The sequence below is a fragment of the Pituophis catenifer genome, unplaced genomic scaffold (assembly GCF_029215685.1).
Source record: "Pituophis catenifer annectens isolate HBS135680 unplaced genomic scaffold, rPitCat1.0.hap2 SCAF_7, whole genome shotgun sequence".
In the NCBI taxonomy this organism is placed as follows: Eukaryota; Metazoa; Chordata; class Lepidosauria; order Squamata; family Colubridae; genus Pituophis; species Pituophis catenifer.
The window spans coordinates 90,418,704-90,440,335 of NW_027256887.1; the positions used below are offsets into that span (position 1 = coordinate 90,418,704).

A 21,632-nucleotide genomic window follows, 5' to 3' on the forward strand; every position below is an offset into this window, starting at 1 on the left:
TGACAGCCTCCCACTGGCCAACTCGCTCCCCCAGAGAGGGGCTCCTCAGGGTGCCGTGGGCCAAACAATGTCACCCAGGGGGAGAGCCTTCTCTGTGGGGCATCAGCCCTCTGGAATGAGCTGCCCCTAAATATACGTATGATCCCCGACCTGCGCACCTTTCGCCGCACCCTGAAGACCCTTTTATTTCAACAAGCCGGGCTGGCCTAACATGAATATGAATTTTAAATGGGTGTATGTTAGTTTTAATTTGTGGGCCAAATTTTTGTATGGTTTTTTAAATTTTGTAAATTATATGTGTTTTAGTATGGCTGTACACCGCCCTGAGTCCTTCGGGAGAAGGGTGGTATAGAAATCTAATAAAAGTCAAAGTCAAAGACAGCTGCTGTCGCACAAGCCTTGCTTTCTGTAAATCGTCTGCCCCGTGTGATGAAGATTGTCATTCATTGTAGATTGCAAATCCAGGAAATGTATGAACAGGTATTTTAATGTATCAGAAGAAGAAAACTGAAATACATGATCAAATTAATATTTCTATTTTCTAGCTTCATTTTTTAATATAATAAAATGATGTCAAAATGAAATTGCATCTTTTGTGCGTGTTGAACAAAATCCCCCTTTGGTGTACAGGACTTGGCCTGGAAGAAACAGCCATCTTGTGATTATTTAAAACTTTTCCGCTGCCCGGTTCTGGACACCGCCCTCCAAAGGAAAAGCCCCCCCAAGTCAGAGTACATTGCCTTGGAAGGTCTCTGAAGTGGCCCTTAAAAGAGCATCCAGACCAAACTGATCTGTAGCAATAAGGCCACAGGAACACCTCAGAGAGGCATAGAGTCACAGCTAGCCAAAGCCGTGATGTGTTTTTTTTTATTAAATTCCATTAGTTTTTTTCTCTTCATATATATTTTTCCTCTAAGCACAATACAATACAAGAACTCTTTAGGTTTGACACAATGTACAGAAACTTCAATAATCTACAACTGCTCAAGAAGTTACAAAAACCCCCAAATTCACACCAGCCACAGCCTTTATGGTACCAATAAAAAAGTAGGAGGGGGAGGGGGCTCCATACTGTGGAGAGGGTCTAGGGCTTCTCCCATCTCCTGTTCAAAAGAAGAACGGAATGGAGAGGCTGCAGCCTGGGATTGGGTGCGTAATGTGTGTGTGTGTGTGGGGGGGCTGGTGGTGGTGCAGGAGCAGAGACCAAGTCACATGATTTGCTCTCGGGTGCTAGGCTAGCACACGGGGAGGGGCAATGGGGAGTGTGGGGGAGGGCAGGCCATTAGCTATCCTGCATTCCAGGGCTAGCCCTGAGGATGCTGGAGGGAAAGCGAGGTCTGGGAAGTGAGTAAGAACCGGTGTGTGTGTGTGTGGAGGGGTTGTCACAAACAAATATCTCCCCACCACCTGACTGAGCCTTTGACCAGGAACTGCTCATTCTGTCCACCGGCGGCGGCAGCAGCAGCATTAACAGAGTACAGACGCCCACCCCACCTTCCTTCTGCCTTCTAACCTCCTGGCATCAGAACTTCCAGCTCTGGGGCGGGGGGTGGGGGGATTGGTATCATGCTTTGCAGCAATCTCTTGCCACCTCTACCTTGCAGCCAGACCCTCGGCCAGCTTCCCCGACAAGAGCAGAGCCCATTCTTGGCCAGCCAGACTTGCTCTGGAGGCAGCCGGGGCATGGAAGTCCGATGGCTCTGCCAACCTCTGGAGAAGAATGGAAGATGGGCCAGTCCCTCCCGAGGATCCGCCAGGCCGGACACGTGACGAACTCTCCTCTTCACAAGGCAGAAGAGGCCGGCCGCGCCCTTCCCTGCAAATTGCACATGGCCAAGCCAGGTTGGGGTTTCCCTCCTGGGCAACACCCCCCACCTCCTTCTGTCCTGTGCTGTGCTGTGCAGGCCAGGCGTGGCATCTCAGGCATCAGACAAGCAGCTCTGGATACGATCGATCCACTGCTGGGCCAGCTGCACATCCTGGGCGCAGAAATTGTAAACCCGCTTTATTGTCTTGACCTGCCAAGAAAGAGAAGTGCGGTCCTGAGAAGGAGGGGCAGCAGGCACGGGGGCATCCTGCACCGGTCACTTTTCACCCTGATCACAACTGGGCCACCCTCTGTCAGGTGCAAGGGTCACTTACATCAAAGAAAGCTTTTTCATCCACCATCTTGGGGGCTCCCATGGTGGGGGTGCCTGGCGTGATGGCCTCCACCTCAGCCAGGTCTATCACCCCTTTGCACTCCGTGTCCAGGTTGCTGTCATAGTATCGCAGCTGGAAGGAAGGAAGGAAGGGAGGGAGGGAGGAAGGGAGTAGGGAGTGGGAGGTAGGGAAGGTGAAAAGAAGGAAGGAAATGAGGGAGGGAAGAAGAAAGGGAGGGAGGGGACGAGGGAAGAAGGAAGGAAAGGAGGAAGGAAAGAGGGAGGCAGGGAGGAAAGAAGGAAGGACCAGAGGTCAGAGCTATGCCAATTAACCACCTAGGCAGAAAGGGCCCCTTGCCCACCAAAGCACTACCAACCTCCCCGTACCTGATGCTTGGTTTTATCCAGGACAAACCAGCGCAACTTCCAGGGCTTCATGAAGGCCCCTTTCTTGTAGAGGGAGCCCTCGTAAGAACTGTGGAGGAAAAGCATCTCAGGAGGAGGAGGAGGAGGAAGCTGATGGGCTCCATTCCGCCTTGTGCCCACCCAGACCCTCCCAAGCCACCCATCCGCACCGATTTTCACTCTCTGCCGTCTGGAACTGACTGTAAAGTGTGCCGGTGCTCTTACGGCCACCTTGCTTCCCACTTGAGGGGGTGGATGAGCTGCTGGTTTCACTGTCCAGGCTGAGGTTTAAGGTAGAGCTGCCACTGCCCGCCTCCTGCAAGTAGACGCCGAGCGAGCGCCGCTGATGCGACAGGCTGGATGCCATCAGGAGAGAACTGGGTGCTGCCTGAGGGAGACAGGTAATCAGCAGAATGAAGACATTCTGATAAAAGCCACTTGCAAAAGCAGCCCCCGACCCCCACTCCGTGCGCACAGCTGGACTCCTTACTTTACTGTCCAGCACAGAGCCCTCTGACTGTTGGAAAGCCTTCACTTTGTCCCAGGTCTCCTTCCAGCGTTCTGGCACCTGGCCCAGCTCCATCTCCAGACTCTGCACCTCCTGGAACCGGGATGGGAGTGGACAGGAATGGTCAAGGCTGTCTGCTAAATCACCTCTCCTAGAACCAGAGGATCCCAAAACCCAAATCCTTGACCAATTTCTGCTTGTGACTAATTGGATAAAGTAAAAGTAATTTGTTCTTTTTTTCTTATGGGCAACTTATTAAGGATTTCCAAACTTTGAACTGTAGGTATATGCTGAATTTTGAATAAACTATCAAAATGTATCTCAATAATTTAGTCAGTCAGAGTAGAACAGCTTCAATGGCCAAAAGCAAAAAAACAAAACAAAACACCACAACCCTCTGTAATTGTGTGCTTTCCTTTGAAAAGCTGCATGGAAACCACCAGGTGCTAAATCTCATGGCGAACATGAAAGGCAGCCCACTTTGTCTGCTTAGTTGCGGCCTTAACCTTCTTCCACTGGTATTTTGGGAGTCATTACTTTTTCCAAATATTGTTCTATTTTTCCTTGACTCCCAAAATATCAGAACAATTTTAAAAAGCATTAGAAGAAAGAATATCAATGATGGAATTGATGGAGGAAATTATAAAGCAGAAGAATGGAAAAACCCTGGGACCAGATGGGTTACCAGCAGAATTATATAAAAAGTTGCAAGATGTACTAAGCAATACACTGTTACAAGTATTTAATGATTTACTAATAGAAGCCAAGGTTCCGAACTCATGGATGGAGGCATATATAACTCTTATATCAAAAGAAGAAACAGATTGACAACAAATAAAGAATTATAGACCAATTTCACTATTAAATGCAGATTATAAAATATTTGCATCAATTATGGCGGAAAGAATGAAGAGGTTGTTAAATGAATTTATTCATTCAGATCAAAATGGTTTTCTGCCTAAAAGACAAATTAGAGACAATATAAGAATTATACTGGATACATTTGTATACTACGAGGCACATCCAGAGCAACAAATGGCACTGTTATTTTTAGATGCGCAGAAAGCATTTGATAATGTGAATTGGCAATTTGTGACTTTATAATTACAAAAGATGGATTTTGGGGATAGATTCATAAATATGGTTAAGACTTTTATAAAGACCAATCAGCAAAGGTAATAATAAATGGTGAAATGACAGAGAAAATAGATATAAGAAAAGGAACTAGACAAGGATGTCCGCTATCTCCACTTTTTTGACCCTAGAAATTTTAAACTGAAAAATAAGATAAGATAAAGAAATAAAAGGGATGAGAATTAAAAAAGAAGAATATAAGCTACAAGCATTTGCGGATGATTTAGTATTTATTATGGAAGAACCAATAGAAACGAGCCCAAAGCTAATTGAGCAAATAGAGGAATATGGAGAAGAAGCTGGATTGAAAATAAATAAAGATAAGACAAAAATTATAGTTAAAAATATGAGAGAAAAACAAAAGAAGCAATAACAGAGAAGTTAGATATTCAGATAGTGAAGAAAGTGAAATATTTGGGCATCCAATTAACTTCAAGATGTATTACAGTGAAGGAAGATCATTATTATAAACTGATAATCAAACTGAAACAGATTTGGAAAAATTTACAATTATCTTTAATGGGAAGAATAGCATTAATCAAAATGAATGTGTTGCCAAGACTTGTTTTTCTTTCAAACAATTCCAATAAAGTTGGAGAAAAAAATACTTTGAGAGTCTGAATAAAATGATGTTTTACAGATGGCATATGCCACCGGAAAGATTAGCAAAAATGTTAAAGGATAAATCAGCCAAGTGTTGGAAATGTTCGCATTTGCCGGGATCATATTATCATATGTGGTGGTCATGTATAGAAGCAAAAAACTATTGGTCTAGATATAGACATGGTTGGAGGAAATGTTACATAAATCTACAGAATTAAAACCAGAGTTTTTTTTATTGGGTATTCTGCCAGAGAGATATAATAAAGTAGATGTGTATTTAATTATACATATAACAGCAGCAAGAATTGTATTTGCGCAAAATTGGAAGAAAAAATCCCGTCAGAAGGTGAAGTAATAAAAAAGATTTTAGACTGTGCAGAAATGAATAGATTAACTTTAAAAATAAAAGATAAAAAGGAATTGGTATATTTCAAGACATGGGGAAGATTTTATGTATGGTTAGAAAAGAAATATGAATAAAAGATAATAGATAAATGATTTAGACAAATAGAAAGTTAAATGAGAGAGAGGATAAAAAAGAAATAGAAACCCAGACGATACCAGAGTAAATGGAAGAGGGGGATGGGAGGGGGAAAAAGAAAGAAGATTATAAGGATAAATGTACAATTATGATGATAAAAGTGACAGATTGAGTAAAATTGAAAAGAAATAAAAAAGAAAGTATACGTTATTAGAATATTGGAGTTGCTCGGATACCAAACAAGGAGAATATTCCACAACAAAGGAGAAAGAAAGGAGAGAGGAGTAGAGGATAAGAAGAGGAGAGGGAGAGGGGGGAATGGAAGAAAGAGGAAAGGAGAGGAAGAAAGGATAGGAGATAGGAGTAGGAGAGAAGGTGAGAGAGGGGGAAAAGAGGGGAGGAGGAGTGGGGGAAAGGAAGGGGAAGGAGGAAAGAGGAGAGGAGGAAGGAGAAAGTAGGAGAGGAGAGGAGAGGAGAGGAGGGAGGGAAGGAAAGGAAGAAGGAGGAGAAGAAGGTTTGTTGTGAAATGAGGGAAAAGGAAGGGTAGAAGAGCAACCCCGAATGTAATTAAAATGCCTTATTCTTATGCTTTCTTTAAGAAAAACATGCATATGTATGATCAATTATGTATAAGAGATCATAAGATGTATTTCTTATGTGTATAAGAAATACAAATATTTTTTTTCCCAAAAACAAACCCCCCTTTTTCCTCTCTTTGAGCAGCAGCAAAGGAAACCTGGCTTCTAGGCTTGCAAGGGGGGGGGGGGTTGGGGAGGTAGAATGCTCTGAGGTCCCTAATTTAAAGAAGGAAGATACGTTTGCCTGTTTGACGTTCTGGTGTGCCATTTGCCTCAGAGGCCACTTAAGAATGTTTTGAGTTGTTATTAACTCCCCTCTCATTTTGAACTTGCGGGGTTCCCCCCCCCCACCCGCCCCTGGGAAGCCCTGAGTGGTAACAGGGGGAACAGCCACTCTCACTCTGGGGCTGCGGAGGGGACCATGGAGGAAGGGTGCCCTGGAGCTCCGCCAGCCCTTGGAAGATCAACTGCACAGACTGAAGCGCCTTCCTCCAATTGACCGGGATGATGTGGGGCTTCCCGGACCTGCCTGAGTTCTGTCCAAAGAGTGCTGCCCAGACGACGACTGGCCATCCCTCTGCAAGCATCCCCCACCCCCAAAACAGGCCCAGCATGGCAGCTCACCTCCAGCAGCCGAGAGATGGCGTCTGGCTCCACCCGGCGGCAGCTGTCGTAACAGGGCCAAACTATCTTGCGATGGCTTTGGGGAGTGCTGGTGTCCTGCTGGCCAGCCTCCTCATTGAGCTCCCCCTGGTCCTGCACCAGTTCCCAGTCATAGGACGGCCCCTCTGCGAGAGCCTCGTGGGTGTAGTAGTCCCAAACCTTCAGGCTGGAAATGTTGCTGTATGGACGTAGGACCTGAACGCAAGGCAGGCAGCAGTTGATGCGCTGTCCAGCCCAACCCCTGCCCACACCCCACCCAGGACCACCACTGGCTGATTGGGTGACACTCACCTCCCCATCTTCAGGGGCATACATGTAATTGAAGAAGACGGGGGTCTTCTTGTTCAGCCGGTCCACATAATCCCAAACGGATCGGTAGGGCTGGGGGCCCTTCCGCTCCCCTTTCTCTTCATACAGGAGACCTGCAAGCAGAAGCCACTTCAGAGCTGGCCGGTCCTGGTGGCCTCCAGCCACCCACTCAGCTCCCACCCGGTTTACCCAGCTCCAGGCGCTCATAGTCAGAATCCAGAAGGAAGGTGCGGAAGCGGTTGGACACATAGTGGTAGCTGAGAAACTTCAGGTAATACTGGCTGAACTCAAACTCCATGGGAAACTGTGCGTGAATCTGCAAGAGACCCAGAAGGTGATAAGGAGAAAGAGGAAGGGGAGGTTGAGAGGGGCAAGCCAGGATCAGCCAGCCTCTCTCTCTCTCTCTCTCTCTCTCTCCCTCCCTCTCTCTCTCTCTCTCTCTCTCTCCCTCTCTCTCTCTCTCTCTCTCCCTCTCTCTCTCTCTCTCACCTGATGGACACAGTCCAGAAACTGCAGGAAGATGGGTGTGAAGCCGTTGCTCTGGCTGGCCAGAGTCTGAGCCCCGCGATGGGCAAAGCGGTGCCCGAAGGACAGCCATTCCTTCTCCACCAGGAGACGGAAGCCCTCCATGGTGCGGTAATAGGGGTCTGAGAGCAGCTGCACAAGAGAGACCACCTGAGGGGGAAAGAGGCGGGTCAGGGGGAGCCTTGGGGCTAAGGTGGGGCCGCTTCTGGGAGGAGGCCTGCTGACCTGAGTGGTGATGTCCCAGCCGTCCTCGAGGCTGACCAAGACCGAAGAGCCCGTGTCCAGCAGTTCGACCACAAGCACCGAGATCTGCAGGATCTTATGGATCTGCCATAAAGAAAGGAAGGGTCGCTGAATAGCCACAAAGCTTCTCCTTCCACCCTTTCTTTCCTCCAAGCAACCAGACTCCCCGCGCCCCCAGGGCTTCCTGCAGTATGTGGACAGATGATAATTGTCCTCCCTGTAATCCAGAATTTATCCCTCCGACCCTCCCCTCGACTCCTGGAATGGAACCATCCTCCACGCTGAATGGGGCTGAAGCAGCCGCTCCTCCCCTCTCCTCTGCCCCCCTCTTCAGATCCCGCAGCTTCTCCCTCCATCTTCTCCTCTTTCACTTCTTGGAGCCTCTGATTCCTGCCATCCTTTTCTCACAGTTCTCCCATTCATAATTCACCCCGTTTCCCTGCACCCGATTGATGCCAGCTGCTCACCGTTCCAGATGTACTCCCGCTAGGACCCTAACCCTAACCCCAATCCCATCTTTAAGGCTGCCCAATGCCCGGTCTCTGTTTTTGAGGACGCCCCCCTTTATGCATTTATGTGATTTATACAGCTGCCCATCTCACACACGTGATTCTAGGCAGTTTACAATAAGATAAATTACAGAATGCAAAAAACTGAACACCCAACAGCTGGGCATCATCTAAACAATGATCGACGCAGCTGGGAGTCGGGCTCCATCCCACCCGCACCCACCTAATCTCAGAGGGGGCAATGTTCCCAATGGCCAGGGCCATGGTGGGAGAGGCTCCCCTTCTGCCCCTGACATGCCTGAGATGACGGCACCCGGAGGCTGCCCCTCCTGCTGGGTCAATAGCATGAACAGGGGCAGTTGGGAGAGGCTCAAGTCGTGAAAGTCATAACTGAACACATGCCTATTAACCCTCCCCCTGCTGTGACCGGAAAGGAGGATCTCAGCCTTCAAGAACGAAGCCCCTATCTCAACCAGGTAGTAAAGCAGTCCAATGCCTGAGAAAAAGGGAAGTTTTAATAATATCCTAAAAACAGGGGCCAAGCATATCCTAGGGTCTGCCTGCACTGGTGACCTGCCAGAACCTCGGCCCAAACCGCTCTAGTCCCCCCACCTCCCCACTGGCCTTTGATGACAAGGGCTGCCTTGCTCACCTGGGGGAGACTGAGATTGCACAACCTTTTCAACATCAAGAAGGCAAGTGTGTGTGTGTCTTTAGTGCAGGCTGCCTTTCTGGTCAGAAAGACAGGCTAGGGCAGCCAATGGCCCAGGGGTCAAGGCCAGAGGGGAGGAGGCAAAGTGGTGAGGAGGAGGCTGGACCTAGGCTCTCTGCCACTGACCTGCACCAGCCACTCTGATTCTTCCAGGGAGCGCAGGTAAGTTGGGCTGGCCTCTGGGGAGGGGCTGCCAGGGACACAGGCCTTCATCAGCTTCTTGAAGCTGCTCTTGACCTGCCGCGTGTCAAACACCTCGATGGGCACCATTTCCCAGTGCTGCAAAGGATCCGGCTTTATTCCCTGGGAAGCACAAAGAGCATTTATTTCCACAGGCAGCTTTTAGCAACCCCTCCTGGCTCCCCAGCCCTCGTGGGGCGGAGAGAGGGTGACAATCTCCCCAGGCCCAGCCCAGCCCAAGAGTACCCGCAACTGGGACTTGTCTCCGATTATGTACAGCTGGCGGAGGAAACCGGCTTCCGAGGGAGACCCATTGGGCTGTGCCCCAAATTCTTTCCCAGCCAGTCGGGACCCAATCTCCATGTTGAGGGCGTAACTGCTTAAGCGGCCCCCGGCTCGAATGCTGCCCCACTTGCCTGGAAGGAAAATGGCACCCATCACCACAGGAAATGCAGTCCCTTTGGAGTGAGCCGCTCTTCCAAAGCGGGACAGGATCCGGGGCAGGGGGGCTTTCCTAAGAGGAAACCCCAAAGCACAGGGAGAAGCACAGAGCATGCAGGGAGGGTGCAAAACAGTTAGTGCAGAGACAGAGGTGGACGGAGGAGGGCCTGCCCGGCTGGGGGCTGGGGGCAGGTGAGTTAGCCACGTGTGAGGGCCATATAAGCAAGCTCAGTGGCCATACAGTACCTCGGGGGGAGTCGGGTTTCCTTGATGCGGCACTCTTGGGGCTGGAGAAGGTAATTACCCTAGTTCTGTGACCTAGGGCTGAGAGGGGACACGATGGAGAGGCATCTCAGCAAGGGCAGACGGGGCAGGGGGGGGACTGCTCACTCTCGGGGGGGGCAAGGGGTGGGGGTGGGGGACAAATGACTTGATGGAGGAGCAGATGAAATGAAAGACAAATGCCTGGGAGAGCTGTAGGCCAATCTGGGATCCCCCCGCCCCATCATTCTGCTTTTGCAAGGAAGCAGGATGTGCCTCCATCACTCAAAGCCACCCCTTCACCAGCCAGCAAACTAGCAAGCCAGGGGGACGGCAGAGGCTGCTGCCAACATCTCACCTCCGCGGCTCCCCGTGCCGGACCCTTCGTCTCTCCCGCCCATCACCTGCTTCATAAGGGACCCCAGCTTGGGCTGCCGCTTCTCAGATGAATCTGTAGCACCAAGAGAAGGCAGACATTCCCACCAGGGCTTGGGAGAGCAGCCTTTCCCTCCAGCCCCACCGGCAAACTCCCCTGGGAAACATACCCTCCTCCTCCTCCTCCTGCCCTAGATCCTGCAAGAGGGCAGAAAATCCTCCCCACCTGGCTAAGCCTCCCCCTGCCACTGCTGGGCCCTTTTCCTGGGCAGGCAGTGTGGTGGGTAAGGGCAAGGTCCCAGTTGCCACAGTCAGCCATTCCAGGTGGTGCCAATGCCAGTCAGACAAACAAGAAATGAGGGTGGGTTGTGCAGAGCAATGAAATGTGTGTGGGGGGGACCTGCCAACAAATGTGATGGAGACGCCCCAGCTACACGTGACTCACCAGGCCGAGGCTTCCTTCACCTGGCCTCACAGGGCTACGTCAGTTGCCACACCCAGAGCGGTTCCTTGAAGTGGCCACATAGGTTCAAGAAGAGCAGCTGGCCTCTCTTGGACCGGCTTCCAGCGCAAGCCCACCCGCCCACTCACCTGAGTGGCTCACATGGGCAGAGCTGAAGCCGCCACTGAGTGTGTTGCGCCCACTGGCATCTGCATAATGGGGCATGGAGTGGATGATGGCTTGCAGGTACTTCTCTTGCTCCAGACTGGTCGAGTCTGCCTGGGAGGGGCCTGAAAAGAGGCAGGAGGGGAGAACCTCAGGGGAGGGGAGGGCAGGAGGAGGGCACCACAAGAAGACCCCGCCCCAGAGGTACCTGTGGCAGGAGCGTTCTGGGACTTGAAGAGACCCACCACGCCCTTCCCGTGCAAGCCACCCGAACGCAGCAGCACCGCTTTGGTGCGCGAGTTCCGCCAGCAGACCACAGGGAAGCGGTTTTGCCGGTAGCAGCGCGAGATCCGCTGAACCGTGTTGTCCTGGATGCTCTGTGGGATGATCAGCAGTCCTGGGTAGCTGCGGAGGCAAAGCAGAGCCTGTAGCTCCAGCGCGAGTGCCTATCTGCAGGGACACCAGACGCAAACCGCCTGGAGAGGAAGCACCTTTTCCCGGGCTTCTCAGACCTACCAGCTTCAGCCACATCAAGCATTTCCACCCAGGCAGGCCTGTCCTGTGGTCTGGGACAATCAGACCAAATCTATGACACGCGCATCAAAGGTGGCACGACACAACATTTTGGGCGACATGCTAGCTTTCCCCAATAACCAACAGGAAGTTTCCACCCCCCCCTTGTTCTCACATGGTTTTCGGAGGCTGTGAAGGCCACATAAGAATGGCGTGTTGTATGTCTTCCGGAGCCTCTGAAAATCATACGAGAACAGGGTGTGCTTTTGTGTCATTATCAGAGGCTGTGTAAGAACAGGTTGTGCTCTCGCAAAGCATCCGGATCCCATTGGAAGTTGTGCAAGTGGGTACTGCTCTCACGTGGCCCTGAAAATCATGAGAGGGTGGGGTGTGTTTTCACATGGCTCTTGGAGGCTGCAGAGGGCACAGAAGAGCGATCTCTGAATCTGCTTCAAGAACAGGAAGGCCGCAGGGCCCAGCAGACCCCGGGGAGCAACCACACTGTCCCTCAAGGCTCAGGGTGGCCAAAAGGGGAGACAGGTATGTGGGGAGGGGAGCGGGGTGGGTGGGGCTTGCAGCGTCCCTCTGGTCCCAAGGACAGGCATACTGACAAGCAGCACATTCTGATCATGTGACCGCAGGGGCGCTACAACGGTCATAACTTCAGGCAGTGGTTGTAACTCCCTTCTAACAGTCATTGAGCAGAACAGTTGTTAAGTGAGAACATTGGTTTCAATCCAACCCATATTACCATTTGGTTAATAGTAACTAAATATTCATTTAATGTTATTGTGTAATTATTACTTAAAATGAACATTTCTCATTTCTTGTGAAATTTATAATTTGTAACACAAAGTTTTTTTCTTTAATGTTCTAGCCCTGTTATGGAGGAATCTCAAATGAAAATAACTCAACTCAACGATAGAGGAAGTGGCCGAATCTTCAGACTCAGAAGTACGGTGTTATTGACTGACATGACAAATTGTTGTGCCGATTATGCCATGAAACCATCATAAGTAGAATGTGGAATGTAAAAAGACATTTTGAAACAAATTGTCATTGGCTTTGAGGAAAAAAGTGAGGAAGCAAGGAAGGAACTCCCCTCTCAGCAGCTGCACTTCAAAGAGGGTCAATCAAACAAATTCTTAAGAGGCCCTAGGGTAGGGATGTCAAACACGCGTCATCACTGTGTTGTCATGTGTCGTAGCGCAACTTTCCCTCCCTTTGCTAAACTGGGCTTGGGTGTGGCCAGAGCGTTATGCATCCGGGCCACAGGTTTGAAACCCCTGCCCTAGGAATTTAACATCAGCACGTTTCAGCATTGCTGGCTCCATAAGGTGCACTTTTTTTGTTTCAAGATATGCAAAATAAAGATTAAGCATATTTCTGATTTTCCAGTCAGTAGGAATATCATTGAAGACAGAGTGATGACAATCAACTCTGACATACAACATCAATTAAAAGGAGACTTAAATAATTGCAAATATTTTTCAATTTGTCTTGACGAACTCCTGAGGTCATTTCATTGGTCTGGTTGGCTCCCATTGCTAGGCTGTCTGATGGAGAGGCAATGAGGGAAGAGCCAGAGAAAGTACACCAGGGAATGAAGCAGCCAACTTTTGTGACCAAGTGACAATATGTCTAAAGTTGCCTCTGTGATGACAGATGGGGCATCCAGCATGGAGTGGGGGTGGGGGGTAGGGGAGGCAAAGTTTGCTTTCTTCACTAATTTCACCATTTCTGGAAGCTCCTGGACGCCCAGGTGTGCCATTTCATTGCATTATCCACCAAGAGGGACTGTGTGGCAAGGCAGGGTTCACAGAACTACAAGATGTAACAACAGCTGTAACAAAAATAGTGAATTTAACAGCTACTAGAGCCCTTCCCAAGAGAGAGTTTTCTGCATTATTGCTGGAATCTGTGGAGGGCTATGGAGAAATGAAGTTACGTGTTCAAAAATAAGAATTTGGAACATTTTCCTCAGCATGGTGATCGTACATGAGTCAACACACTGGTGTTTTTTGCATACCTCTCAGTTCACATGAATGAACTGAACTTAAAATTACACAGTTTTAGCAAAAGTACTGACATTATGTTTGGATACATAAAAGGCTTTGAAACTAAACTTTGAATTTTCAAATGAGATGTGGGAACTAAAACTATTCTTCTTGGCTTTCTAGAAGGAAGCCGTTTATGACATGCTCTCAATTCAGCTGAGGTGCAGACAGAAGCCGAGCAAGAGGAGTGTGTGTGTGTGTGTGTGTGAGTCTGCTGGCCAGGCTGCACAAAGAAGGGAGCTTCCGTCTGGATCCCAACCTGCTCAAATGCCAAATATTCAGCCCCACAGCTTTCCCACCACAGGAATATAATCTACGTGTTCCTAGAGCCCCAGATTGGCTCATTCCCATGGAGGCATCCCTGGCACACCAGCGTGGCTTCCTAAAGCAGCTACAATGCCACAGACTTTGATGAACTTGGTTGGGGTGTTCCTTGGTTTTCTTTTTAAGCGCTATCCAAGCTCCAGGGGCAGCAGCTGAGCGTGAGGAGAGAGCGCTCCTCCTGGCCTGCTTTTCTCCCACCTCTGTTCTGATCAAGAAGGGGAAAGAAGCCAGCCAAGCCATCTATGCTTTCAGGGCAGCTTGGAAGAGAAAACGCCCCCTCCCACTGGCTCACCTCCTGCAGATGGCATACATCCGGTTGACAGTGGAAATGCGGAAAGGCTCGTTCTTGGAGCGGGTCAGGCTGTTGCTCAGGGTGCCCAGGCCCAGGCGCTGGTAATCTCGGCAACAGGCTCGCTCCACCAGGTGGCTCATGGTCATCTTGTCAGAGGGCCTGATGGCAGCCGAGGGGGTCAAGGTACTCCTCTCCATCTCTTCAGACACTGCAGGAGTCAAAAGGCGCATCAGGGAGAGACCAGAAAGTGTCCCCGCCCGCCCAGCCCCGGGTGTGATGGGGGGGCAGCCACTCTACCCGAGATCTCGTCCTCGTTGTCCTCGGGAAATAGGTGCTGGCTGCCTCGCTGCTCCCAGGGAGGCGGGCTGTACTTCTTGCGGGTGACGTACTGGCGGCCGATGGTTTTCTTGGCATTTTTTACCAGGTTCTTGGAGATGGTCCTAAAAGAGTGGGCAGGAGAGGTCACTCCCCTGTGACCCCCAGGCAGCTCCTCCTCAAAAGGCCCATCAGGAAGAGACATCCCCCCCTCCTTATGTTGGACTTGGGAGCATCTGCTTGAAGAGATGCCCATCAGCTGAGGAGCTGGGACCCCGAGCATCCCCCACCATTTCTGTCTCCCTTGTGTGGGAGCGCTGGGCCTGGCAAGCTTCCCCCATGAGCCTTTGCTCACTTCAGGCTTCTCAGAGCTATATTAATTGACACAGAAGAAGCTGAGAGAGAAGGCTGAGGGTGCTCACTGCCCCCCCCACCCAAGGGAGTCCGCCTGGGAGACCCTCCCCCACCTGAGTGACGGGTTTTTGTCCTTGACTTTGGGAGGCAGAGCGGCCTTGCTGGTCTGTCCCACCGTAAAGGCAAAGGAATCGGAGACGTGCTGGGGGTAGCGCAACTTGCCGAGATGCTTCCGGAAGGTCTCTGCGCTCTCGGAGGCCACTTCTTCATCAAAGACAATGCGCAGCACCTGGAGGGCAGACCAAGGCAGGCTCAGGCTCCGCTCCCCTGGCTTCTCTCAGCACTTACTTGAAGGGATTGAAAGGGTGGGGGGAGGGAGGGTCAAGGATCCCCAAGGGACATGCACACTTACCTGGAATGTACAGGAGCGCAGCTGGAGCTGAGCGCAGCCCTCCTGGATGAACTGATCCAAGGGAGTCTGGGCTGAAATCTTCTCCTCTTTGGTCAGAGAGGCGATGGGGAAAGAGCGGACAACCACCTGCTCTCCCACTGGGGGGGGGGAGGGAAGGGAGAGAAAGAGGGCAGGCCAATGAGAGCCAGGCCTTCCCTTACACCCAGGTGCTGATGTCAACCAGGTGGCGCTGGGATGGGCAGAGAGCTCTGCCAATGGGGCCCATGTGACCAGGACCCTCCTTTCTTTACCTGACTCCCCAGGTATGTGTGTGTTTGTGTCTGTGTGTGTGTGTGTGAGAGAGAGAGAGAGAGAGAGAGATGGAGGGAGGGAGGGAGAGAGAGAGACCAGTTGTGCCAGATCAGCAGGTCACTGCAAGAGGGAAAGTGAGTGTCTGTCCCCAAAGAAGAGATGGCTTGTCCCTTCCTGAAAAGCCCCCCCACCCCCCGAATGTAGCCATGCCATTCCCGTCTGGACTACTGTAATGCTCTCTACATCGGGCTCCCCTTGAAGAACACTCGGAGGCTCCAACTGGTCCAGAATGCGGCCGTGCGGGTGATTATGGGAGTGACACAGCACACCCATGTTAACACCGCTCCTGCGTGAGCTGCAATGGTTCCCGGTGGTCTTCAGGGTGCGATTCAAGGTGCTTGTCAACATCTTTAAAGCGCTCCATGGCTTAGGACCTGGGTACTTACGAGATCACCTTCTGCCACCGACGGCCTCCCACCGGCCAATATGCTCCCACAGAGAGAGACTCCTCAGGGTGCTGTCGTTTTTTTTTTTAAATTTTTTTTATTTATTTATTTATTTTCAATTTATATACCGCCCTTCTCCCTGAGGACTCAGGGCGGTGCACAGCCAGAATTAAAAACATGAAATACAAATATTAAAAACAATTAAAATCTATATAAATTTGGCCCAAAATTTAAAAAATTTCTTCCTAAGACAGCTTGGCTTGCTGGAAAAAGTGGGTTTTAAGGGCACGATGGAAGGCACTGAGGTCTTGGATTCTCCTTATCTCTGGGGGCAGCTGATTCCAGAGGGTAGGTGCCCCCACAGAGAAGGCTCTCCCCCTGGGGGTCACCAGACTACATTGTTTGGCTGATGGCACCCTGAGGAGGCCCTCTCTGTGGGAGCGCACGGGTCGCTGGGAGGTTGTCGGTAGCAGCAGGCGGTCTCGAAGATAGCTAGGCCCTATGCCATGGAGCGCTTTAAAGGTGATAACCAACACCTTGAAGTGCACCCGGAAGATCACCGGGAGCCAGTGCAGCTCGCGCAGGAGCGGTGTTACATGGGAGCGCCATGCTGCTCCCATCACTACCCGCGCTGCTGCATTCTGGACCAGCTGGAGCCTCCGGGTGCCCCTCAAGGGGAGCCCCATGTAGAGAGCATTGCAGTAGTCAAGGCGAGTGGTGACGAGGGCATGAGTGACTGTGCACAGGGAATCCCGATCAAGAAAGGGCCGCAACTGGCGAATCAGGCGAACCTGATAAAAGGTCCCCCTGGTTACAGCCGTCAGATGTTCCTCCAAGAACAGCTGCATATCCAGGACTCCCAGATTGCGAGCCCTTTCTGTGGGGGCCAAGGACTCGCCCCCAATAGTCAGTGATGGAGTCAACTGACTATATCGGGATGCCGGAAGCCACACCCACTCAGTCTTGGAAGGGTTGAGCTTGAGCCTGTTCCTCCCCATCCAGATCCGCACAGCCTCCAGGTTAAACAATGTCGACTGGCGACCCCCAGGGGGAGAGCCTTCTCTGTGGGGGCACCTGCCCTCTGGAATGAACTGCCCACGGAGATTCGTATGATCCCTGACCTACATACCTTTCACCGTGCCCTTAAGACTCTACTGTTTCAACAGGCTGGACTGTCTTAAGAATGGATTTTAATGGGTGTTTTAGTTTTTAATATAGGGCCAAATCATTTAATCTGTTTTAAATTGTTTTTTAAATTTTATAGATATACATGTTTTAGTATGGCTGTACACTGTTCTGAGTCCCTCGGGAGAAGGGCAGTATAAAAATGTAATTAATTAATTAATTAATTAATTAATTAATTAATTAATTAATTAATTAATTAATTAAATAAATAAATGCCAGCCCAACCTCTACAATTGTCCAGTTCAGGGGAAGTTATAGAGTTCTTTGTTGGGTTAAGGTTAGATGAACGTATATCAATGATGGAATTAACAAAAGCAATTAAGGGCCAAAAGAATGGGAAGACACCAAGACCGGATGGTCTACCAGCAAAATTGTATAAAGAACTGCAAGAAATGTTGTGTAATCCAATGTTGGAAGTATTTAATGAACTTTTGCTAGAGGCAAATGTACCAAATTCATGGATGGAAGCATATATTACCCTTATTCCGAAAGAAGATGCAGATTTACAACAAATAAAAAACTACAGACCAATATCCCTGTTGAATGCGGATTATAAAATATTTGCTTCAGTAATGGCAGAAAGACTAAAATGATTCTTAAACCAATTAGTACATCCAGATAAAAATGGTTTCTTACCTAAGAGACAAATTAAAGATAACATGAGAATAATCTTGAATACTTTGGAGTATTATGAAACACATCCAGAGAAACAAATGGAGTTGATTTTCTTAGATGCACAGAAAGCATTTGACAATGTGAACTGGCAATTTATGTTAATTCAGTTAAAAAAGATGGACTTTGGGGAGAGATTTGTCAATATGATCAAGGCGATATAGCATAAACAAATATCAAAAATAATGGTAAATGGAGATGCGACTGAGAAAGTTAGCATTACGAAAGGTACAAGACAACGATGTCCTCTGTCCCCATTATTGTTTATATTGACACTGGAAGTACTAAACAGGAACATTAGACAAGATATGGAGATAAAAGGTATAGAGATTTAAATAGATATTCAGATTGTAAAGAAAGTTAAGAACCTAGGGATTCAGTTGACAGCAAGATGTGTAACAATTAAAGAAGATAATTATTATAAATGGCTGAAACAAATTCAAACAGACCTGGAAAAGTGGAAGAACTTACAATTGTCACTGGTAGGAAGAGTAGCAACAATTAAAATGAACATATTATCAAGACTATTGTACTTATTTCAAACAATTCCGATAAAACTGGAAAAAAAATTCTTTGAGGAACTTAATAAAATAATACACAAATATATTTGGCAAGGGAAAAAAGCAAGAATTAGCCTGAAAATTATGCAAGATATAAGAAGCAGAGGTGGTTTTGGATTATCAAACTGGGAGCTATATTACCAGGCTGCAGTATTAACATGGATGAAAGACTGGATTGTATTGAGGAACACAAGATTATTGACTCTGGAAGGACATGATTTACAACTGGGGTGGCATGCTTTTCTGTGGTATGGGAAAAATAAGATACATGGATATTTTCAGAGACATTGTATAAGAAATGCACTAATGATGGTATGGGAGAAAACTAAAGAACAACATTATTTGAGGATACCGGTCTGGCTTTCGACAATGGAAGCATTGATTCACCCAAATGTTATTAATATGGGAAATATTGTTAGATACAAAGACATTTTGAATGAAAAGGGGGAACTGAAAACAATAAAGAAAATGAGTGAGCAAGGGATCAATTTATCATAGTATGCACAAGTGCAGATACATTCTAGATATGAGAAAGATGTAAAATCACAGGGTTTTTATAAAGAATCAACAGAATTAGACAAAATTTTAACAGGAACAGATGAAAGATTAATAAAGAAACTGTATAATTATTTACTGGGCGAAAGCTAGCAGAGGAACAAGTAAAGGAGACAATGATAGCAAGGGTGAAAAATTTTGGTTATACGATAGAACTAGATAAATGGCAGAAACTGTGGGACAGAAATTATAAATTAATGATGCCAACTGCATATAAAAATAATTTATATTAGATGTTTTATAGATGGCATCTTCCACCAGCGAGGTTGGCAAAGATGTTTAAAAAAAAATCAGCTAAATGTTGGAAGTGCCACCAGATACCTGGATCTTATTATCATATTTGGTGGACATGTGGAGAAGCAAAGAAGTATTGGACAAAAATAAAGATATGGTTGGAAAAGATGATAAAAAAATGTATTGAGTTCAAACAAGAAATATTTTTGTTGAGGATCTTGCCTGAAATTTATAACGAAAAATATATATATTTAATTATTCATGTATTAACAGCAGCTAGAATTGTATTTGCACAATATTGGAAAAGGGAAGAGATTCCTACTGAAAAGAAGGTGATTAGGAAAATATTAGAATGTGCAGAAATGAATAGACTAACACTAGCAATTAAAGAGAAAGAACAAACTGATTATTATATGATATGGGAAGCATTTTACCAATGGTTAGAGGGGAAAAAAGGAAATTGGAAATAAAGGAAGAAGACAATAAGAATAGAAAATATATTAAAATAGAGATAAGAATAAACTGGCAATTGATAATATGAGTATGATGAAAATAACTATGCTTAATGTTATTATTGTATTTGTACTGGAAGATATGTTATGAAGGAAATGAAGAGTTACATAAGGTATAATTGTTTAATGTATATAATTTGTAGAAGGATGTTGCACAGAAATATTTGTACTCAGACGACACACTATTTAAGGAGAGATGGATTGTTTATATTTGTTTTTAATGGAAAATAAATAAAAAACTTACAAAAAAAAGTAGAAGAGGTAGGTTGTCCCTTCCTGAAAAGCCCCCCACACACCCCGAATCTAGCCATGCCAGTCCAGCCTCTACAATCATCCAGTTCAGAGGAAGTTATAGAGTTCTCTGTTGGCCACGGCCAGGGACACAGGAGCACTCACACAGGCTGTCCCGGTGTCTCCTATTTTTTACACAGAAGTTATGAATAATCATGGCAGATGCTGAACATGCCTCCATTTTCAGTGGTTTGGAGGCTTTATGTGAGCTGTACTGCAATGAGCTGGGCCTCTCCTCACTCCCCGGATAGTTCCACTTATTTTGATCAACATGCAAGATATTTGGGCATTTATCTGACATCAAGATGTGCAACGCTCAAGGAAGACAATTATTATAAACTGAAAAAACAAATTGAAACAGACCTGGAGAAATGGAGAAACTTGCAATTATCACTAATGGGAAGAATAGCATTAATAAAAATGAATGTATTACCAAAAATGTTATTTTTATTTCAAACTATACCAATAAAACTGGAGAAAAAATATTTTGAAGAGTTGAAGAAAATAACATGGAAATATGTATGGCAAGGAAAGAGAGCAAGAATCAACATAAAATGCTACAAGATGCAAGAACTAGAGGTGGGTTTGGCCTACCGAATTGGGAATTGTATTATCAAGCGGCAGCCTTAACATGGATTAAAGAATGGATTTCACTGAGGAATATAAGACTATTGACTTTGGAGGGTCATGATTTACAACTGGGTTGGCATGCCTTTTTATGGTACGGGAAACAAAGGATTCATGGATATTTCCAAAGACATTACGTAAGAAATGGTTTGTTATCAGTGTGGGAGAGAGTGAAAGAAAAACATTATCTGAATATACCAATGTGGCTTTCTACAATAGAAGCGGTGACATACCCAAATATTGTGAATATGTGGAATATTGTTAGATAAAGGACATCTTGACAGATCGGGGAGAACTGAAACAAAAACAAGAACTAGAGAGTCAAGGGATTGAGATAGGTTGGTATACAAGACTGCAAATACAATCAAGACATGAAGCAGATCGTAGACAATATGGCTTTAACTTGGGGAAATATTGACAGGAACAGATGAGAAAATGATTAAGAAATTATATAATTATTTATTGCGGATCAGACTAGAAGATGAAGAAGTAAAAGAAACAATGATAGCATGGGCAAAGAATTTTGGATACGCCATAGAATTGGAGAAATGGCAAAAACTTTGGGAAAGAGACTATAAATTAACAATGACAACAGCTTATAAAGAAAATTTGCATAAGATGTTTTAGAGATGGCATATGCCACCAGAAAAATTAGCTAAGATGTTTAAAGATAAATCAGCTAAGTGTTGGAAACGTCACCAGTTGCTGGGATCATACTACCATATGTGGTGGTTGTGTAAAGAAGCAAAACATTATTGAGTGAAAATACAAACATGGTTAGAGGGAATGTTGTAGCAACATATAGAGTTAAAGCCAGAGATGTTCTTACTGGGAATTTTACCAGAGAATTACAATAAAGAAGATACATATTTGATTATTCATATAATAACAGTGGCTAGAATTGTATTTGCACAAAATTGGAAAGCAGATAAAATCCCGTTGGAAGGAGAAATTATAAAGAAAATTTTAGAATGTGCAGAAAAGAATAGATTAACATTGCGAATAAAAGATAAAGAGGAGTTGATGTAGTTGATGTATTAGCCTCCGTTGGAGAAAAAGAACATTGGACCTTCTCCCTGTCATGAGAGGACAGTGGAGTCCAGCTCTATAAATGGATATTTTGTGACCTTTTATGCTCAGTTATCCCTTTGGACTGTGATAGACTCCCGGACTGGCCTTCCTTGCCCATCTTTGGTTCGGTTGATGCTCCAAAAAGCCGACCTTCTCGCGCTGCAAGACTCCCCCCTCTCGCAGGCCTGGCCCTCCACGTTATCAAGGGCCTATCTTGATGACGGGCTTTGGAACCCCGAAAGATGG

General features: G+C 47.0%; 1 protein-coding gene across 5 annotated transcripts in view; it reads right to left on the reverse strand.

Moving 5' to 3' along the window:
• Positions 1-464: 464 nt before the first annotated feature.
• The window catches only part of SBF1 (SET binding factor 1), a 75,376-nt gene continuing 54,208 nt past the window's right edge, over positions 465-21,632 (reverse strand). For 2 of the 5 annotated variants that reach the window (XM_070947716.1, XM_070947715.1), the window contains exons 23-41: positions 14,943-15,079; positions 14,644-14,819; positions 14,159-14,301; positions 13,862-14,069; positions 10,884-11,080; positions 10,660-10,800; positions 10,052-10,144; positions 9,679-9,756; positions 9,238-9,407; positions 8,938-9,114; positions 7,573-7,674; positions 7,312-7,497; positions 7,012-7,138; positions 6,475-6,935; positions 3,037-3,147; positions 2,717-2,934; positions 2,529-2,616; positions 2,143-2,274; positions 465-2,018 (exon numbers count right to left, since the gene is read on the reverse strand). In XM_070947716.1, the coding sequence (XP_070803817.1) occupies positions 1,920-2,018; positions 2,143-2,274; positions 2,529-2,616; positions 2,717-2,934; positions 3,037-3,147; positions 6,475-6,935; positions 7,012-7,138; positions 7,312-7,497; positions 7,573-7,674; positions 8,938-9,114; positions 9,238-9,407; positions 9,679-9,756; positions 10,052-10,144; positions 10,660-10,800; positions 10,884-11,080; positions 13,862-14,069; positions 14,159-14,301; positions 14,644-14,819; positions 14,943-15,079 (3,044 nt within the window). In that variant the 3' untranslated portion in view covers positions 465-1,919. The remainder of the gene's footprint in view (positions 2,019-2,142; positions 2,275-2,528; positions 2,617-2,716; positions 2,935-3,036; positions 3,148-6,474; positions 6,936-7,011; positions 7,139-7,311; positions 7,498-7,572; positions 7,675-8,937; positions 9,115-9,237; positions 9,408-9,678; positions 9,757-10,051; positions 10,145-10,659; positions 10,801-10,883; positions 11,081-13,861; positions 14,070-14,158; positions 14,302-14,643; positions 14,820-14,942; positions 15,080-21,632) is intronic. The other 3 variants (XM_070947717.1, XM_070947718.1, XM_070947719.1) reach the window with 3 other exon arrangements.